Genomic DNA, 13,815 nt, shown 5'->3' with positions numbered 1-13,815 from the left:
ATTAATAAGGCGGTGTTACCGACGAATCTGAATTCTTCGCCGTAGAGAACATTACGTCCAAGTGCAATGAATTATTTAAACTGATACAAATTTTTACAAATAAAATGAAATAAATAATTATTTAATATATCCGGATTTATTGGATATTGGAAAATAAATATATGTACTTAGGTAAGTTTTAATTTTGCGAGTGCATAACCTAGCGGGTGCACATTTGCTGGCTCCCCTCACCACGCTGCGCCCGGTCGTGCCACGCTCATGACCCCCGCGTCTCGCTGCACTGCTCTCGCGTGATGTGTTTGTTGTAATATAAATTCGCCGTGTTTACAACAAACACATCATTTTGACATAATTGTCTTGACAATATTGTCCGGTGTAAACCCTAATGCCTGGATTATAATGGAAGTAACGGAACGGAGTGAACTGTCACTTAATTATCTATTGTATGGGCAATGCATTCAAACGATTATAATGCACTTGAACGCAATGTAAAACGGAAGCATCTAAAATCAATAGATCCTTACGAATTCGCCGCGATTTGTTACGATTCGCCCCGTGCATTGTAACCAAGGTATAAGTTATTAAATTCGCCTTGATACATGGCATTGTGGTTTTTGTATTGTTGCTATCGCCTTGTACGAATACGCCCAAGGCGAATTTATACAAGGGGGTGTTGATGACGAATTTAGATTTTCGCCGCGGTAATTAATGCCAAAACGATGTGCAAGGCGAATTTATACAAGGTGGTGTTGATGGCGAATTTAGATTTTTGCCGAGGTACGTCTTAATGTCAAAATGATGTGTTTGTTGTAAAATTAATTCGCCTTGATTACAACAAACACATCATTTTGACATTCAGTAGTACCGCGGCAAAAATTTTATTCGCCATCAACACCACCTTGTATAAATTCGTCTTGATGATATGTTTGTTGTAATATGAATTCGCCTTGTTTACAACAAACACATCATTTTGACATTAGGAAGTACCACGGCGAAAATCTAAATTCGCCATCAACACCACCATGTATAAATTCGCCTTGAATACGCCTCTGTTTAGCACGAACGCTTTTCCTACACCAGAACAGACCTAACAGGCTTTAATTGTGTACTGGTGGAGATATGAAGAAGAAGAATATAATTTTGTTTACTTGAATTCTTTCGTATCTACCAATTAAATTTTATTCAATTTGGAAAAGTAATAAACCGTAAATCATAATCGTTTTAAAAATGCCGTATTGCTGTGTGCCTGGTTGCGAAAGAATCAAAAGAGCTAACAATAGACGTTTCTTGTTTAACTTTCCCAAAAAGGAAGAATTATTGCAAAAGTGGCTTGAAGCAATACCAAGTCTTGAGAGACCAATAAAAACTTCATGCCGGGTGTGCCAGCATCATTTCGAACCTAATGACATTCTAGGAGCATACAGTCACACAATTGGCGGAAAAAAGTATCTTATAGAAAGGGAGAGAGCAAGATTGAAACCAAATGCTGTGCCCACCACAAATTTAGGAAATGTGAGTATTGCAAATACATCGCATATATGTATGTATGTACATATGCACCATGATGCATATGTACCAGCTTTGATAAATAAATAATTTTTTAATAGTCTTTACCAGTGAATGGAAAAATAAAATTAAAACGTGGCAAAACGGCCGGTAAAGCAAGTACCTTACATAAAGACGAGATCGCATCTGACAACAATGGTAAACCACCTCGCATTCCCGAAACGGTTGAAATTTTGAGAGTTGAACAAATATGTGAAGAGATACATAAAGATGAAATCACCTCTCACAACAATGCTAAACCACTTCGGATTCCCGAAATGGTTGAAATTTTGGAAGTTGAACAAATATGTAATGGAAATAATGTAATCCTATGTTCGCAGCAAATAAGGCAGTCAGATATTGAAAAACCAGAAAACTCTTACGAAGGCATAAAATTACATTGCGATGATTTTACGATCGCCGATGACTGCGGTAACAGATCAAGTGCTCGCAATAAAGTTGACATCTTAGAAGTACCAGAAATCGAAGGTAGTAATCTTAGCGCAAACCGAACAAAATCTCCAACATCAACAGCCAGCGAATCTTTCGACCTTTTCGATAGCGTTTTCGAAGTGGTTTTACCGACCACACTCTGGGGTGTACATCGCTCCCCTAATCAAAAACGTATAATGTTCGTATGTATAGATGAAGAGGAACTAAATATAAACAAAATGTTGACCGTCAATGACACAGGTGAAATCAAAACATATTTAGAAAAGCGATTGATCAGCGAAGAATGCTGGCCGACAAACGATCTAACTCCAGAGCGCATTTCAGAAATGCTGGAAGAATTAGATGTAATGCAAATATGTTTAGGAGCCGCCTTCTCTGAAAATTGTGAAATTGTGCTTAAAGGTATTGATAGTGATGAAAAGAGAGGAACGCGGCTATGTATAAGGTGCATGCATGGCGAATTTATATAAGGTGGTGTTAATAGCTCAGCTGATTTTGTTATGAGTTTCGCCGCACGGCTTCTGATATCAAATTGAAAAATTTTGTTTGAATTTCTACACACACTCTTACAGATTTTGACAGTTTATGCCGCCAAAGCAAAAACAAAATACATGTAAATTTTTGTTTTTGTACTCCTGCTATCACCTTATATTAATTCGCCTTGGATGCATATAATTTAAAACGATTACAATCGTACGAAACTATGTATGTATATTCAATCAATTTTAAAATGTGGAGTGTTAAGAAATATGTTAAAGTTAAAATAAAAATAAAATAAAATATATAAGGCATATAAAACAACGCCCAAATCTTGCATAAAATTATTCTTAAAAGGTTAATCTAGTAAAATAAAGATATGTAATTATAACAAAAGGGGGCCGCTACAATTTATTTTCCGCTGCTAGGCACTTTTAATGCTGCAAATTCAGTACTTAAAATCTTCATAACTTCGGCATGTTTGAGATCGGGACGTTTGTATTGCTTATAGTTTTCCTTAACAAACTTAGCAAAACCTGTTGGTTCGCGAACTGGTGTAGGCAAAATATTTCCCTCCTTATCTTTTTTATTTAAGAATATCTCAATAGCACCATGGCAATAGGAGCATCTAATATTTTCCACTTTCTTCGATTTGGAATGAGCATGTGACCTGTAAAATTGTGTGTATGTTTTATACGTTCTCAGTATACACATGTGCATGCGGAAGCTCCATAACAAAACGCAATATATAATTCATCCTAATATTATTTTGAAGTTTTGAAGAAACTAGTTCAACCTATTAAAATATATGTACTTGTATTCACAAGTAGTAAAAAAAAATGATTTTTAAAAATATTGTTCAAACCACAATAATATAAATATCTAAAGTACGCAAAATAGCGGAAGTTATTTGCACGTGTCAGAAATCTTAAACTAATTACACAATAAGCGTAATTTTTTTCAAATTTGGACATTAAAAAATACTCGAGTCATTACGTATAAAAAAAAATCGATAAGGATGGTCGATAAGTTCGATTTTTTTAACATTTTTTGTCATTTCAATGTAGCATTTTCCTAATTATCTACATCAATCTACATGATATTATCTAGGAAACTGACAAATTTTAATTTGTTGTCGTTTTGTTATGGAACTTTTCAAATGTATATTTTTTTTTTAATTAACGTACTTCGCCCCGCATAGAGTGCACTTATAAGTATATTTATACTCAATGTCGTACTGATGGCACACGCCAATTTTGGGTATTTCCGGAAAAATATGATTGGCTTTCAATGCCCTAGAAATGAGGTTAAGATAAATTTAACGATTTTTTAAATGTAGGCATCTTAATTATACACAAAAGTTAAAATTATGTGAATGGGATTTTCATAAATTACCATTGTTTCCAAGTGCTTCCATGACCACCCTCACCATTGAATATCCAAGTTGCAGCGTGACATAATTCGTGAATTAAAGTACACCGCAAACGATCTGCACTTGTAAGTACCTTTTCACTCAGTTCGACTAAACTCGTTCGCACGCCCATTCTGTATGGAGGAAAAAAACATTTGTGCGCATTAAAATACATACGTTGTATATCGTTGTTTAAAGTACAAAACCACGTATCGTGGTTCGGCCAAACCTCTTAACTGACACTTGTGCCAAAAATGAGATTTACCCAACGGAAACTCCTGACATCAAACCTTATTCATTCATACCAAAATATCGATATTTATATAAAACAGCTAGATATATTTAGGGATAAAAGAGAGAATCGTTTTGAAATAAGACAGGTTTTACTCTCTCTCGCAAAATTTTGTGAACAGCACATACGCGGATTTGCATTCCCTTGATACCCGGTTTTGTACTTTAAACAACCATATGCTTTAATTTGTATAAGAACACCATTTAATTTTAATTAATTTATAAATATGTGTACATACTTTTTCTTATTTAGGCAACGTCCAGCTGTATTACAAAGTTTTTTGTTCCATTCTATCGGGACTTTCAACTTGTTTTGAAATAATTTTGTATTATAAAGCTCGTATAGCAGCTTGGCCAATTCTTCCTTCTTAGTTCGATAATTTTCACGATAACATAACGCATCTGGATGACAAAGTGATTTGGCAACACACACTGGTAATAAGCACATATTAATATCTTTTTTTCATTAGTTAAAGTACAATTCCAACTATTTACCATCAAGGGATTTGAGAAATCCGTATTTATACTTAGGTGTAGGGCCAATTTGATCTAACAACTTTTTTGTATTATCTCTTAATGTCCTTGTCTCTTTTGAGGTTTCTAAAATTAAAATACAAATATATTTTTAAGCAATGTAGACATACTATTTGTTTTAAAAGCATAAGACAGCATTTTTTAGGGGTTTACATTTGGTTATGTGGTTATATTTAAAACTCAGTTTTTACATACGTATGTAGCGACCCCGGGCCTTATGCCAGAAATATGAATGTGTAAAAATAAAAATCTTGGGAAATCAAGTTTGAAAGTTTTTTAAGGGATTTAACTCATGTGTAAATTTGTACATTCATGCTTCCAGCATGAGGGGGACGGTGTGTAAGTACGTTTGTATGGGTCAAATCTTGTAATTAGTTTTTGACCCACTTCTCGTTGACCTAGAGACTTGAAACTTCACACTTGGCTCAGAACCCGATGACAATGCAATGTGAAAGATAACGGATAGATGGCACAGGACTCGAGATATTTGAAAAACCCTTATTTATAGACCGATTCGGTTCATATTGAAAGAAAAAACTCCACACAAAATTTGGCCGGTAGGTGGCGCAGAGTTCGAAATATTTCCAAAACCTACATTTATGGCCTGATTTATTTTATATTTTTATATTTTATCTGGCACAGGAGTCGAGATATTTGGGAAAACAGTATTTATGCTCCAATTTAGTTCATATTTAGAAAGCTTGTGTATTTGATAAATTATCTTCTTACATCCATTAACGGATCGCAGCTTTTATTTGATTTTCTCATTTCATATTCAGCGCTTCAACCTGCCTCAATTAAAAAAATTTAAAAAATATATATCAAATATCGTGCGCTTGAGGAACAGGCATGTAGTGCACGAGTGAAAACTCCGCTGCAAGCAGCGTCTGGAGCATAATTAAATGTACAATGTATACATATACTACATGAGCAAATTTGCTAAAAATTTCTCTGTATAATTTAAAGTATATCAAAAGCATATATGTACTCACAGTCATTAGATTAGCAGACCCTTTTGATCCTCAGTATGTAAAGTTTTCCCTTAACTGTACATACTGAGGATCACAAGGGAATACTAATCATAGACTGAATAAAGATGAATAATAATAATAATATTATTGACTGGGAGTGTATTTTAAAATATATAAATTATTAACATACCTGTTGATTTAGGTGTAGCTGGAGCCCGTGGTGGTGTTAATTTGAAAACGGGATCTCCTCGTTTTATGGCTTCTAAATGTTTATTAAAGATAGCAAAACTACCCGATGAACCATCATTTAGCTTCACTTGTTCCATTTCTTGCAAAATCACTTCTTCGTCAATTTTTGTTGCTGACCTAACAGGTGTACGAGGTTGCACACCATCTTCACCAACCGTTAAGTCAACATCCTCTTCGCCAAAATAAGCAGTAAATAATTTTCGTTTCGATTTACCACCAGTACCTGGAGTGGCTGGCAATTTTGCCTTGTCGGTAGCCTTACAGGTACGCAAAATGTCCTCCAAATGAGTGTTAAACTTGGCATCTGGATAAGGAAAAGAACACACGTAAAAAAATCATTGCGAATCCAGTTCTATTAAACAAATATTTACGGCTATCAGTGGTTTGTTTTGAAGTTACCATTATTTGCTGGAGGAGATGTCGGTTCACCTTCTTGTATAGTCACTTCATCTTTAGATAAATCTAAGTATACCAAGGCGTCCTTAGATTTCGGTTTTCCTAGTCGACGTCCTGTGGAACTAGCCTGTTCTCTGCGATTGGAATTGTGTTGTTGTTGTTTTTTACCATGCGTTTTATTGCTTTTCTTTGGTAGTGGGATTTCATAGTCATTTCCATCACTATCATCAGATGTGATACTCCACTCTGAATCTTTATCGATTTCATTTTCTTTATTACCACCCCTGTAATCAGGGGTTTCTGTTTTGTCTAATGTGTCATCGTCGGAAGCATTGTCACCTGACGTCTCACTGCTCTCATCCACTATTTGTCGCCAACGCTCAGCTGAGGCCACGTTATTTTGTTTTCGTTTAGACGAACATTTCTTCTTGACCTCGGTTTTTGGAACTTTAAAATCGTGCTGTTTATTCCGCTGAGTTATGCAGCGCGGTTCGCTACTGAAGTTGTCATATACAGCTGGTGTTCTGGTTTGGTTCTTGTCTTGCTTCGGTGTAACGAAGCGTGTAGAATCCAAATTCGTACGTACAATGTCGCGACGAACTGTAAATAAATATGCCTTTATATTCAAACGCCAAGTTTACGGTTTTACCTACAAATGGAGAAATCATCCAATATACTTGGCTCGACACTTTTATCCATTAACTTTTCACAGCTAAAAGGCTCAATGTTTTGTTTCCCATTACTATCGAATTTTGTTCCTGTAAATGAAGTCGATGCCTTAGAAGTTGTGGGCGATGGGGTGCCATCTGTCTTTTTAGGGGTACGGCTGGTACGTTTAAGGGTGCGTATCACTTCCGGCGTTTTCCACGACATCCCATATATCTGGTTGAGAAGCCTTTCTGCGTGAGTGAGGAACATCGCGTCTTCCTCTTCTTCGGAGTTTATATTTTCGCTGTTATTTTCCTCTGTCGCATTGGCCGGATGTAATCTGCTTCTATCTGGCCTCTGTTGGTCGCACGTCGCTTCCAATAGTTCGTTGTTAACAATTGTTGTTGTGCTTTTATTTTTTTCATCTTCCTGAGCTTTATTAACCAAACTACCGTCACTATTTACTTCAACTGATTCTGCATTGACATTTTCACATAACTCTTCTGAGCTATCTAACTGCGATATTGAAATTTTAATGTTGATCTTTGCGGATATATTAATGCTACTAATCTCTACTTGTGGCGATATTTGGACATTCGCTGAATCTGAAAATCAATGTTAATCATAGTATAAACGGAGCATTTTTACATAAAAATGCATTTCCCAATACTTACTTGTAGTTTGACTATCTTCAGCATTCCCTTCTCTACTACTACATCTGCTCTCATGAAGTGAAGGGTTACTTACATTTTCACTAGATGTCTCAGAAATTACAACTGAATCTTCGGGAACATCCAGCTTAACAGAGTCTGAGATAAAGCTTTGCTCGCTAATAACCGTGGAATAGTCGGCCTCCTGTTTTTGTGTTTCAGCTAACCAATGATCTTTGATGTACCGCGAAGTGGATGTGTTAACCTGCGTCTCATCATTTGCTAAACGACGAGGGTCTTCATTATTTTCTCTAATATTTTGAGTTCTTGGGCTGGCCGATACACGAAAAGGATTTTCCTCTGACAAAGTTTCTCTCTCGGCATCTTGTTCCCGCTTTTTACTTAATATGTTGACATATTCCTCTGATCTCCGATAATCTGTGCTACAAGTAGTCATGGATTCAGTATCAGCATATGCCAGTCCGCCCAATTGTTTATTGCCATCTTCTACTTTAACACTTTCTTTAGAAGCATGTAAATCAATATCTCTGTGCAAAGTGCAATTATCGTCATATACTTCTTTATTTTCTTCCAATTCTCTACGCTGCTGTGATACGTCACGTAAAAAAGCTTCCATCCGGTCTGCCTTTTCGTTACTGAAGGTGTTCGGGATTAAAGCGTCTCCTGTATGACCACTTTCTGGTATTTCGGATGTCGTACAATCAAACTCCAAGAAGCCCGAAACACTACTATCAGTTACAGTTATTGCACTGTGGCTATCTTCAGTAGATGATAGCGATATACATACAGACTGTCGGGATTCTATTTTATGAACTTGCTCTTCGTCTTCAGGATTTATGGGCAGAGTACGAAGACGGTTTGGTAGGTACTCGCAACTCATTCTCTGGCTTTCAGTAGACATCAATAAAGTACTTTCATGAGCTATGTTATCATTCCTATTTACATTCAAATCTTTTGCAGTCACGGCCATTACAGACACTTTCTTCGTCAAAGTAGCTATTTCAATATCCAGCAAATTGTCATCGGCCGTCAAATTACTTACTTGTAAGGGCTGCATTTCTTCAGATTGCACATCCTCCCTTTCATGATTCAAACATGATTGCGTTATAGGAATACTTCCACTGCTTTCACTACGTAGTAATGGATTAACATAGTACGGCATATCAAGATTCGAAAGCGTGGATGCAGCAGGGCCAAGATTTTCATGCAAAGGTACACATTTAATGGAATCGTTTTCAATTGCCTTATCAAGTGTTTCCATAAGATTTCGACTAACACGTTTATCTGGTTCCATATCTCTTTCAAGGTCTCCTTCTTTTGCGTCTGCCATCTGTACTTGTTTCTTCTTATTGGATAGCGTTAGCTTGGCAAATCCTGAAAGTGGAGATTATTAGTTGTAAGGATATTTGCGATTACTCTCAAATTGTTAAGAAAACCTACTATCTCTAATTGGCACATTAATTTTCCTGGGATCAACGCAGGTTATAAGTTTGTATTTTTGCTCCTCGTCCATTAAACAAATGAAATATTAGGCAATTTTAAAACAAAACATACAAACAACAACCAAGATTTCAAACTAAACGCACCAGTACTTATAGGCAGGACAGAATGGGTACTTGTACGTCAATAACGGATACGCCACAAAGAAGGTGCTGCGTCTGCAATCGTGTATGAAAGACACAAGATCACGTAAGAACAAGAGAGTGAAAAAAGTCGATTTTTTGAGCGGGTTCTACGCCATCCTGTTTCACTGGAAAACGAGCGAAAATTAAACAAACAAAAAACAACGAAAACCAAAATTAACCATTAGCTGGGCCAAATAATTCTCCTTTTTTAATCATTGTAAACTTTTCTGGAGTAACTTAAATACAAAAAAATAATTATTATTATTGGGCCTCCGCACCCTGGACTGCTCAGTCCGCCTAAAACCGGTTTTGTCTGGATAAGAGGGGGAAGAGAGTTCGAGTTTACCTCATTCATTTCAGTCCGCGAAAATCGCGGATTGAAGATGGACTGACACGCACACATAGACACCATGTTTTGTCCCACTGGGAAAATAGGTAAGCACCTTCCGAGGTAAGCCATGTTTTCTTTCAGTTTTTAGTACCAAAATTGTCATCATGGCTAATGTCATCTACTAGTAAAGGGCAAAATGAACACCTCCGAAGACACATTACGTTGTCAGTTGCAAAATAACGTGCAGCCGAAGTTATTTCCAAGCACCGAACTACTCCGAGCGACTGCTCTGCATTACACGTAACTTACTTTGTATAGCGGCTCAGAAGTATGTCTGATACCAAATGTACCCTCTAAATTCCTACTTACATAAGGCGGCCATGCCTTTGTAAAAGTAAGGGACGTTCGGCAGGGAAATGGTAATGACTGCCAGGTGAAGAGTAAGTTGCTAATAAGGTATTATTACGTGCTCCTAATTCCCACTGGGGTATTTCGTTTTGTTTGCATGTGCCACATGCACTAACACAATCAAGCGTAGTTCATGTATACAAAACTGAAACCTGTTTTCGGCCGACTGTCCAGTCCAGTGTGCGTTCGAGTGGTGGACTGCTCAGTCCGACTGAGCAGGCTAGTGTGCGGAGGCCCATTGTCAGTCACTTTAAACACAATTTAGAATTAACTCTTCCTTAGTTAAAGAAAGGTACAAAATAGTGGTGCTCGTGATGTTAACAAATCCTTTATACTAGGTTTACAAATAAGTAGATTATCTTCATTTTCGAACTTAACTCCCTAATCTGTAATTGTTTTCATTGTGCCGCCTCGCCATGTTGAGTACGATTTGCCAGTCAAAAGTATCCCTGCGATGCAGAATAGATTTTCTATCTGGCTGAGCCTTAAATCGGCGGCCGATAAAGTCCATTATTCAACAATATTGAATCATGCATAAAGTCTGTGGTGTGCGGTGGCTCTTAAAAATTTTCAGAAATGTGGCTACACAGCATTATCGATAAACCTATATCATCAATATACGCCCTGTCATTTCTTTTTTGTTTGACAGAAGGCCATATGAATCCGGTAAACAAAAAATTGTGAGAAAGTTCATTTATATTTTCTTTACTCGGTTCAAAATAATTTAAAACCAACAAAATGGGCCGACGTTCCATTAATACCACGAAAAGTGGAAAATACATGAATCCAACTGATCAAGCACGTACGTATACTTAAATATATATTTGCATTGTTATCCACTTAAAAGCATCGCACCTTTTAGGGAAGGAAGCTCGTAAAAAGGAACTGAAAAAGAATAAACGGCAAAGGCAAATGGTTAGAGCGGCCGTTCTCAAAAATAAGGATCCTGGCCAGATTTTAGAAGAAATGGAGAAAATCGATGAAATGGGTATGTTATGTACATTATACCCAATACATTTTGATTTGATTGTAATGATCAAAAACAGAATACAATGTGCTACAACCATCGCCTTTAAATGAGAAGGTTCTTCGTGATAAAAGGAAGAAGTTGAAAGAGACCTTTGATCGTGTGATGCGACTTTACGTAAGTTGCGTCAGTAATATAAATCAAATTATCATTTAACGAGAATATAATTTAGCATAATGACGAACCCGAGCATTGGGCAGAGTTGAAGCGTAAGGAGGTTGAATACGAAAAAAAACGTCTGAAGAAACAACAATATTATGAAAGCGTAAAGCATGCACAGAGTGTACAAATAGATGAAATTCCTTTACCATCATCCGCACAAGGACCTCCTGCTCCTGGTTCAAACAATATTATAGGGTTCCACGTTTCTAATAGATTGCCCCCTCCGCCAACGGCTTTGTCTCTGCCACCATTCGCACCTGGTGCACCACCGGGTGCGATAAAAAAACCAAGTGATCCCGTAAGTTTTATTGAATGCTCACATTAATTTATTTAAATCACTTTGTCTTCTAATGTGGCAAGGCTTCTAAAGCTGCTGACAAGTCCAACGACACGAAAAAGAAGGAATTTTTGGGTGTTCCGCCAGGACTAGCACCTAATCTTCTTGAAATGAATGACTTAGACACAGATGCCGAAGATGAAGAAGTTGAACTGAAAGAATATACTCCAAAATTAAGAGGCGGAAAGTCAAAGGCAATAAATAAGCCAAATTCATTGCAGCAGCGAATGTTAGCAATTTCTGGGCAGAATATTGATGAATTTATGAAGGAAATGGAAAGCGTGCACAAGAAGAAAGAAAAAGAGCGAGAGGCAGCCATGCGTGGAGATGAGGTTTCAACGTCTGATGACGAAGGCAAACTTAAAACATCTCATAAATCTGATGATGAAGATGGTACACCTATAAGCAGTCGTAGTTCAGAAGACTCAGATAGTGGTGATGGAAGTGAAGATGCTAAACGATCTCCTAAGAGGAAGCGAAAAGAGACAAAAAGCCCGCAGCATGAGTATATTTCTACCGCTGTTATAAGTGGACCTGCGGCAGTACCTGTATCCATACCTTTGCCACCTGTTCCTCTTCATGCTGGTCCACGCCTATCAATTCCAGGTCCACCAATGCCCCCAGTAGCTGGTTTGGCACCATCTATGATTTTACGGCCACCTCCATTACGCCCACCTGGCGCCCTACATGCTTTTGGTATACGAATGCCCCCAGGCCCACCACCCGGACCACGCCCTCCTGGCATGGGTGGCATGCCACCAAGAATGGGAATAAGAATGCCACCAGGTCCACCGCCCGGAATGCCACCTCGAATGGCACATCATCATAAGAATCATCAACTAACCCACAAAGACCAAAGTAAAGGTGTAACTACAATAACTGCAAAACCACAGATTAGGTGCGAAATTTCCTATTATAAGAGTTTTATAAATGAAAATTGTTTCCTCTTTTCGTTTAGAAATTTAAGTGCCGACGTTACACGCTTTGTACCATCCACGTTGCGAGTAAAGCGTGAGGAGACTCGGAAACCTGGTACTCGACCTAAGTTGATTCAAGAACCAAGTAATCAAACAGCAGAAGCCAACAAAGCAGCTACAAAGGACGATGCATATATGCAATTCATGAATGAAATGCAAGGATTACTGTAGTGCATTTGTCATGAACTGTATATTACTATCTATATATATATAAAAATGGTGTGAAAAATTTAGAGTAATTAGTCAATTGAGAACGGTTGGGACGATTCCGCTAAATGTTTTTTTTTTTTAGTTCTTCGTAATTAACGTGACGTAAAATATACCGTTACGTTTAGCTGAATCATCTATCGATCCCAATATTTATTTTTTTTTTATTTGAGAATCGGAGCTATTCTACATTTGTTCAAAATTTGAATTCATAGTCGCGCGTAAATGTATAATAAACGCAAACGTCAAATCGAAATGTCTCGCAACACAAATCTTGGATTTTGAGGCTTTTTACGCACGCCGGTTAATTTCGGTTGGGCATTTACAAGTTGTATGTGCATGAGAAATTTTTGACAGTAAACTGCCGGCGGACGTGAATATAAGGTTGGCCTGTTATCGTGTGCACATACGGACGGACAGACAGCCATCGCTTAATCGATTTATGAATACAAAAAAAAGAGCTTATGAACGAGAAAGATTTTAGTTTCTGCTAGGTTTTTGGGCATGGTAATTATTGTACCATGGTTTTTGGGTTAAGAAACGCTTTCCAACAAAAACTAGTGATAATTATCTGTAAAGAAACAAAGCTAATGCTTGCTGTCAAATTTTTCACTAGCCCTGCCCACGGTTGCCACATTTGGTCACTTGTGACCAAAATACGTAACTTTTTGAGTGCTTGGTAACTTGGCAACTTTTTTTTTATTTTGGTAACTTTTGGTAAGTTTGCCGTTTTTACAGTCAGACTAACAGGTCTATTCTGTGCTGGTAATAAAAGTTTTGTAACCGGTAAATTAAGTTCCTGTCAAATTTTAAACCCTTTTCGAATTCTGTGTACTCTTGTAAGCGGTAAATTTTGTTACCATCTCATAAGCTGGTAACAAAGTATTGCCCCGTGAAATATGCAATGCCAGAATCTCCACAATTCTTCATAGCTGAATTGCTGAATATTTTAACTGCATTACCAACGTAATTAGAATCGCGGTGACAAGAACTGGTAACATTTTTTGGTAATAAAATTTTCCGGTTACAAAATCTTTGGTAACGTGCAGAATAGACCTGTAAAAAAGTTGGATTAATTTGATAAATTGTACTGTG

The 13,815-nt window shown here is 37.2% G+C and overlaps 3 protein-coding genes across 3 annotated transcripts in view; 2 read left to right on the top strand and 1 right to left on the bottom strand.

The window, feature by feature from the left end:
* Window positions 1–1,062: 1,062 nt before the first annotated feature.
* LOC118733485 lies at window positions 1,063–2,549 on the top strand. Its single transcript, XM_036462889.1, has 2 exons — window positions 1,063–1,512; window positions 1,608–2,549. Exons 1-2 carry the CDS (start codon window positions 1,228–1,230, stop codon window positions 2,466–2,468), a joined length of 1,146 nt encoding a protein of 381 aa, XP_036318782.1. The 5' UTR covers window positions 1,063–1,227; the 3' UTR covers window positions 2,469–2,549.
* Window positions 2,550–2,739: 190 nt separating this feature from the next.
* The window catches only part of LOC118733473, an 85,583-nt gene continuing 74,507 nt past the window's right edge, over window positions 2,740–13,815 (bottom strand). The window contains exons 10-18 of the mRNA XM_036462871.1: window positions 7,650–9,020; window positions 6,981–7,580; window positions 6,331–6,927; window positions 5,873–6,235; window positions 4,673–4,777; window positions 4,417–4,609; window positions 3,871–4,020; window positions 3,663–3,770; window positions 2,740–3,145 (exon numbers count right to left, since the gene is read on the bottom strand). Of these exons, the coding sequence (XP_036318764.1) occupies window positions 2,887–3,145; window positions 3,663–3,770; window positions 3,871–4,020; window positions 4,417–4,609; window positions 4,673–4,777; window positions 5,873–6,235; window positions 6,331–6,927; window positions 6,981–7,580; window positions 7,650–9,020 (3,746 nt within the window). The 3' untranslated portion in view covers window positions 2,740–2,886. The remainder of the gene's footprint in view (window positions 3,146–3,662; window positions 3,771–3,870; window positions 4,021–4,416; window positions 4,610–4,672; window positions 4,778–5,872; window positions 6,236–6,330; window positions 6,928–6,980; window positions 7,581–7,649; window positions 9,021–13,815) is intronic.
* Window positions 10,645–12,746, top strand: LOC118733476 (WW domain-binding protein 11). Its single transcript, XM_036462874.1, has 6 exons — window positions 10,645–10,812; window positions 10,873–10,998; window positions 11,057–11,154; window positions 11,210–11,497; window positions 11,560–12,434; window positions 12,495–12,746. Exons 1-6 carry the CDS (start codon window positions 10,749–10,751, stop codon window positions 12,682–12,684), a joined length of 1,641 nt encoding a protein of 546 aa, XP_036318767.1. The 5' UTR covers window positions 10,645–10,748; the 3' UTR covers window positions 12,685–12,746.

This window comes from Rhagoletis pomonella, unplaced genomic scaffold (genome assembly GCF_013731165.1).
Source record: "Rhagoletis pomonella isolate Grant_MI unplaced genomic scaffold, Rhpom_1.0 Rhpom_scaffold_00002, whole genome shotgun sequence".
NCBI classification, from domain to species: Eukaryota; Metazoa; Arthropoda; class Insecta; order Diptera; family Tephritidae; genus Rhagoletis; species Rhagoletis pomonella.
The sequence above is the reverse complement of the archived record's forward strand: the minus strand, read 5'-3'. Positions and strand labels throughout refer to the sequence as shown.

What these genes read in the sequence shown, in the direction of transcription:
- LOC118733476 (XM_036462874.1), top strand. Translation starts at nt 10,749, where the DNA reads ATGGGCCGACGTTCCATTAATACCACGAAAAGTGGAAAATACATGAAT. An exon ending in GGAGAAAATCGATGAAATGG is followed by an intron (nt 10,999 to 11,056) that starts GTATGTTATGTA and finishes GATCAAAAACAG; the next exon opens with AATACAATGTGCTACAACCA. An exon ending in ACTGCAAAACCACAGATTAG is followed by an intron (nt 12,435 to 12,494) that starts GTGCGAAATTTC and finishes CTTTTCGTTTAG; the next exon opens with AAATTTAAGTGCCGACGTTA.
- LOC118733485 (XM_036462889.1), top strand. Translation starts at nt 1,228, where the DNA reads ATGCCGTATTGCTGTGTGCCTGGTTGCGAAAGAATCAAAAGAGCTAAC. An exon ending in CCACCACAAATTTAGGAAAT is followed by an intron (nt 1,513 to 1,607) that starts GTGAGTATTGCA and finishes ATTTTTTAATAG; the next exon opens with TCTTTACCAGTGAATGGAAA.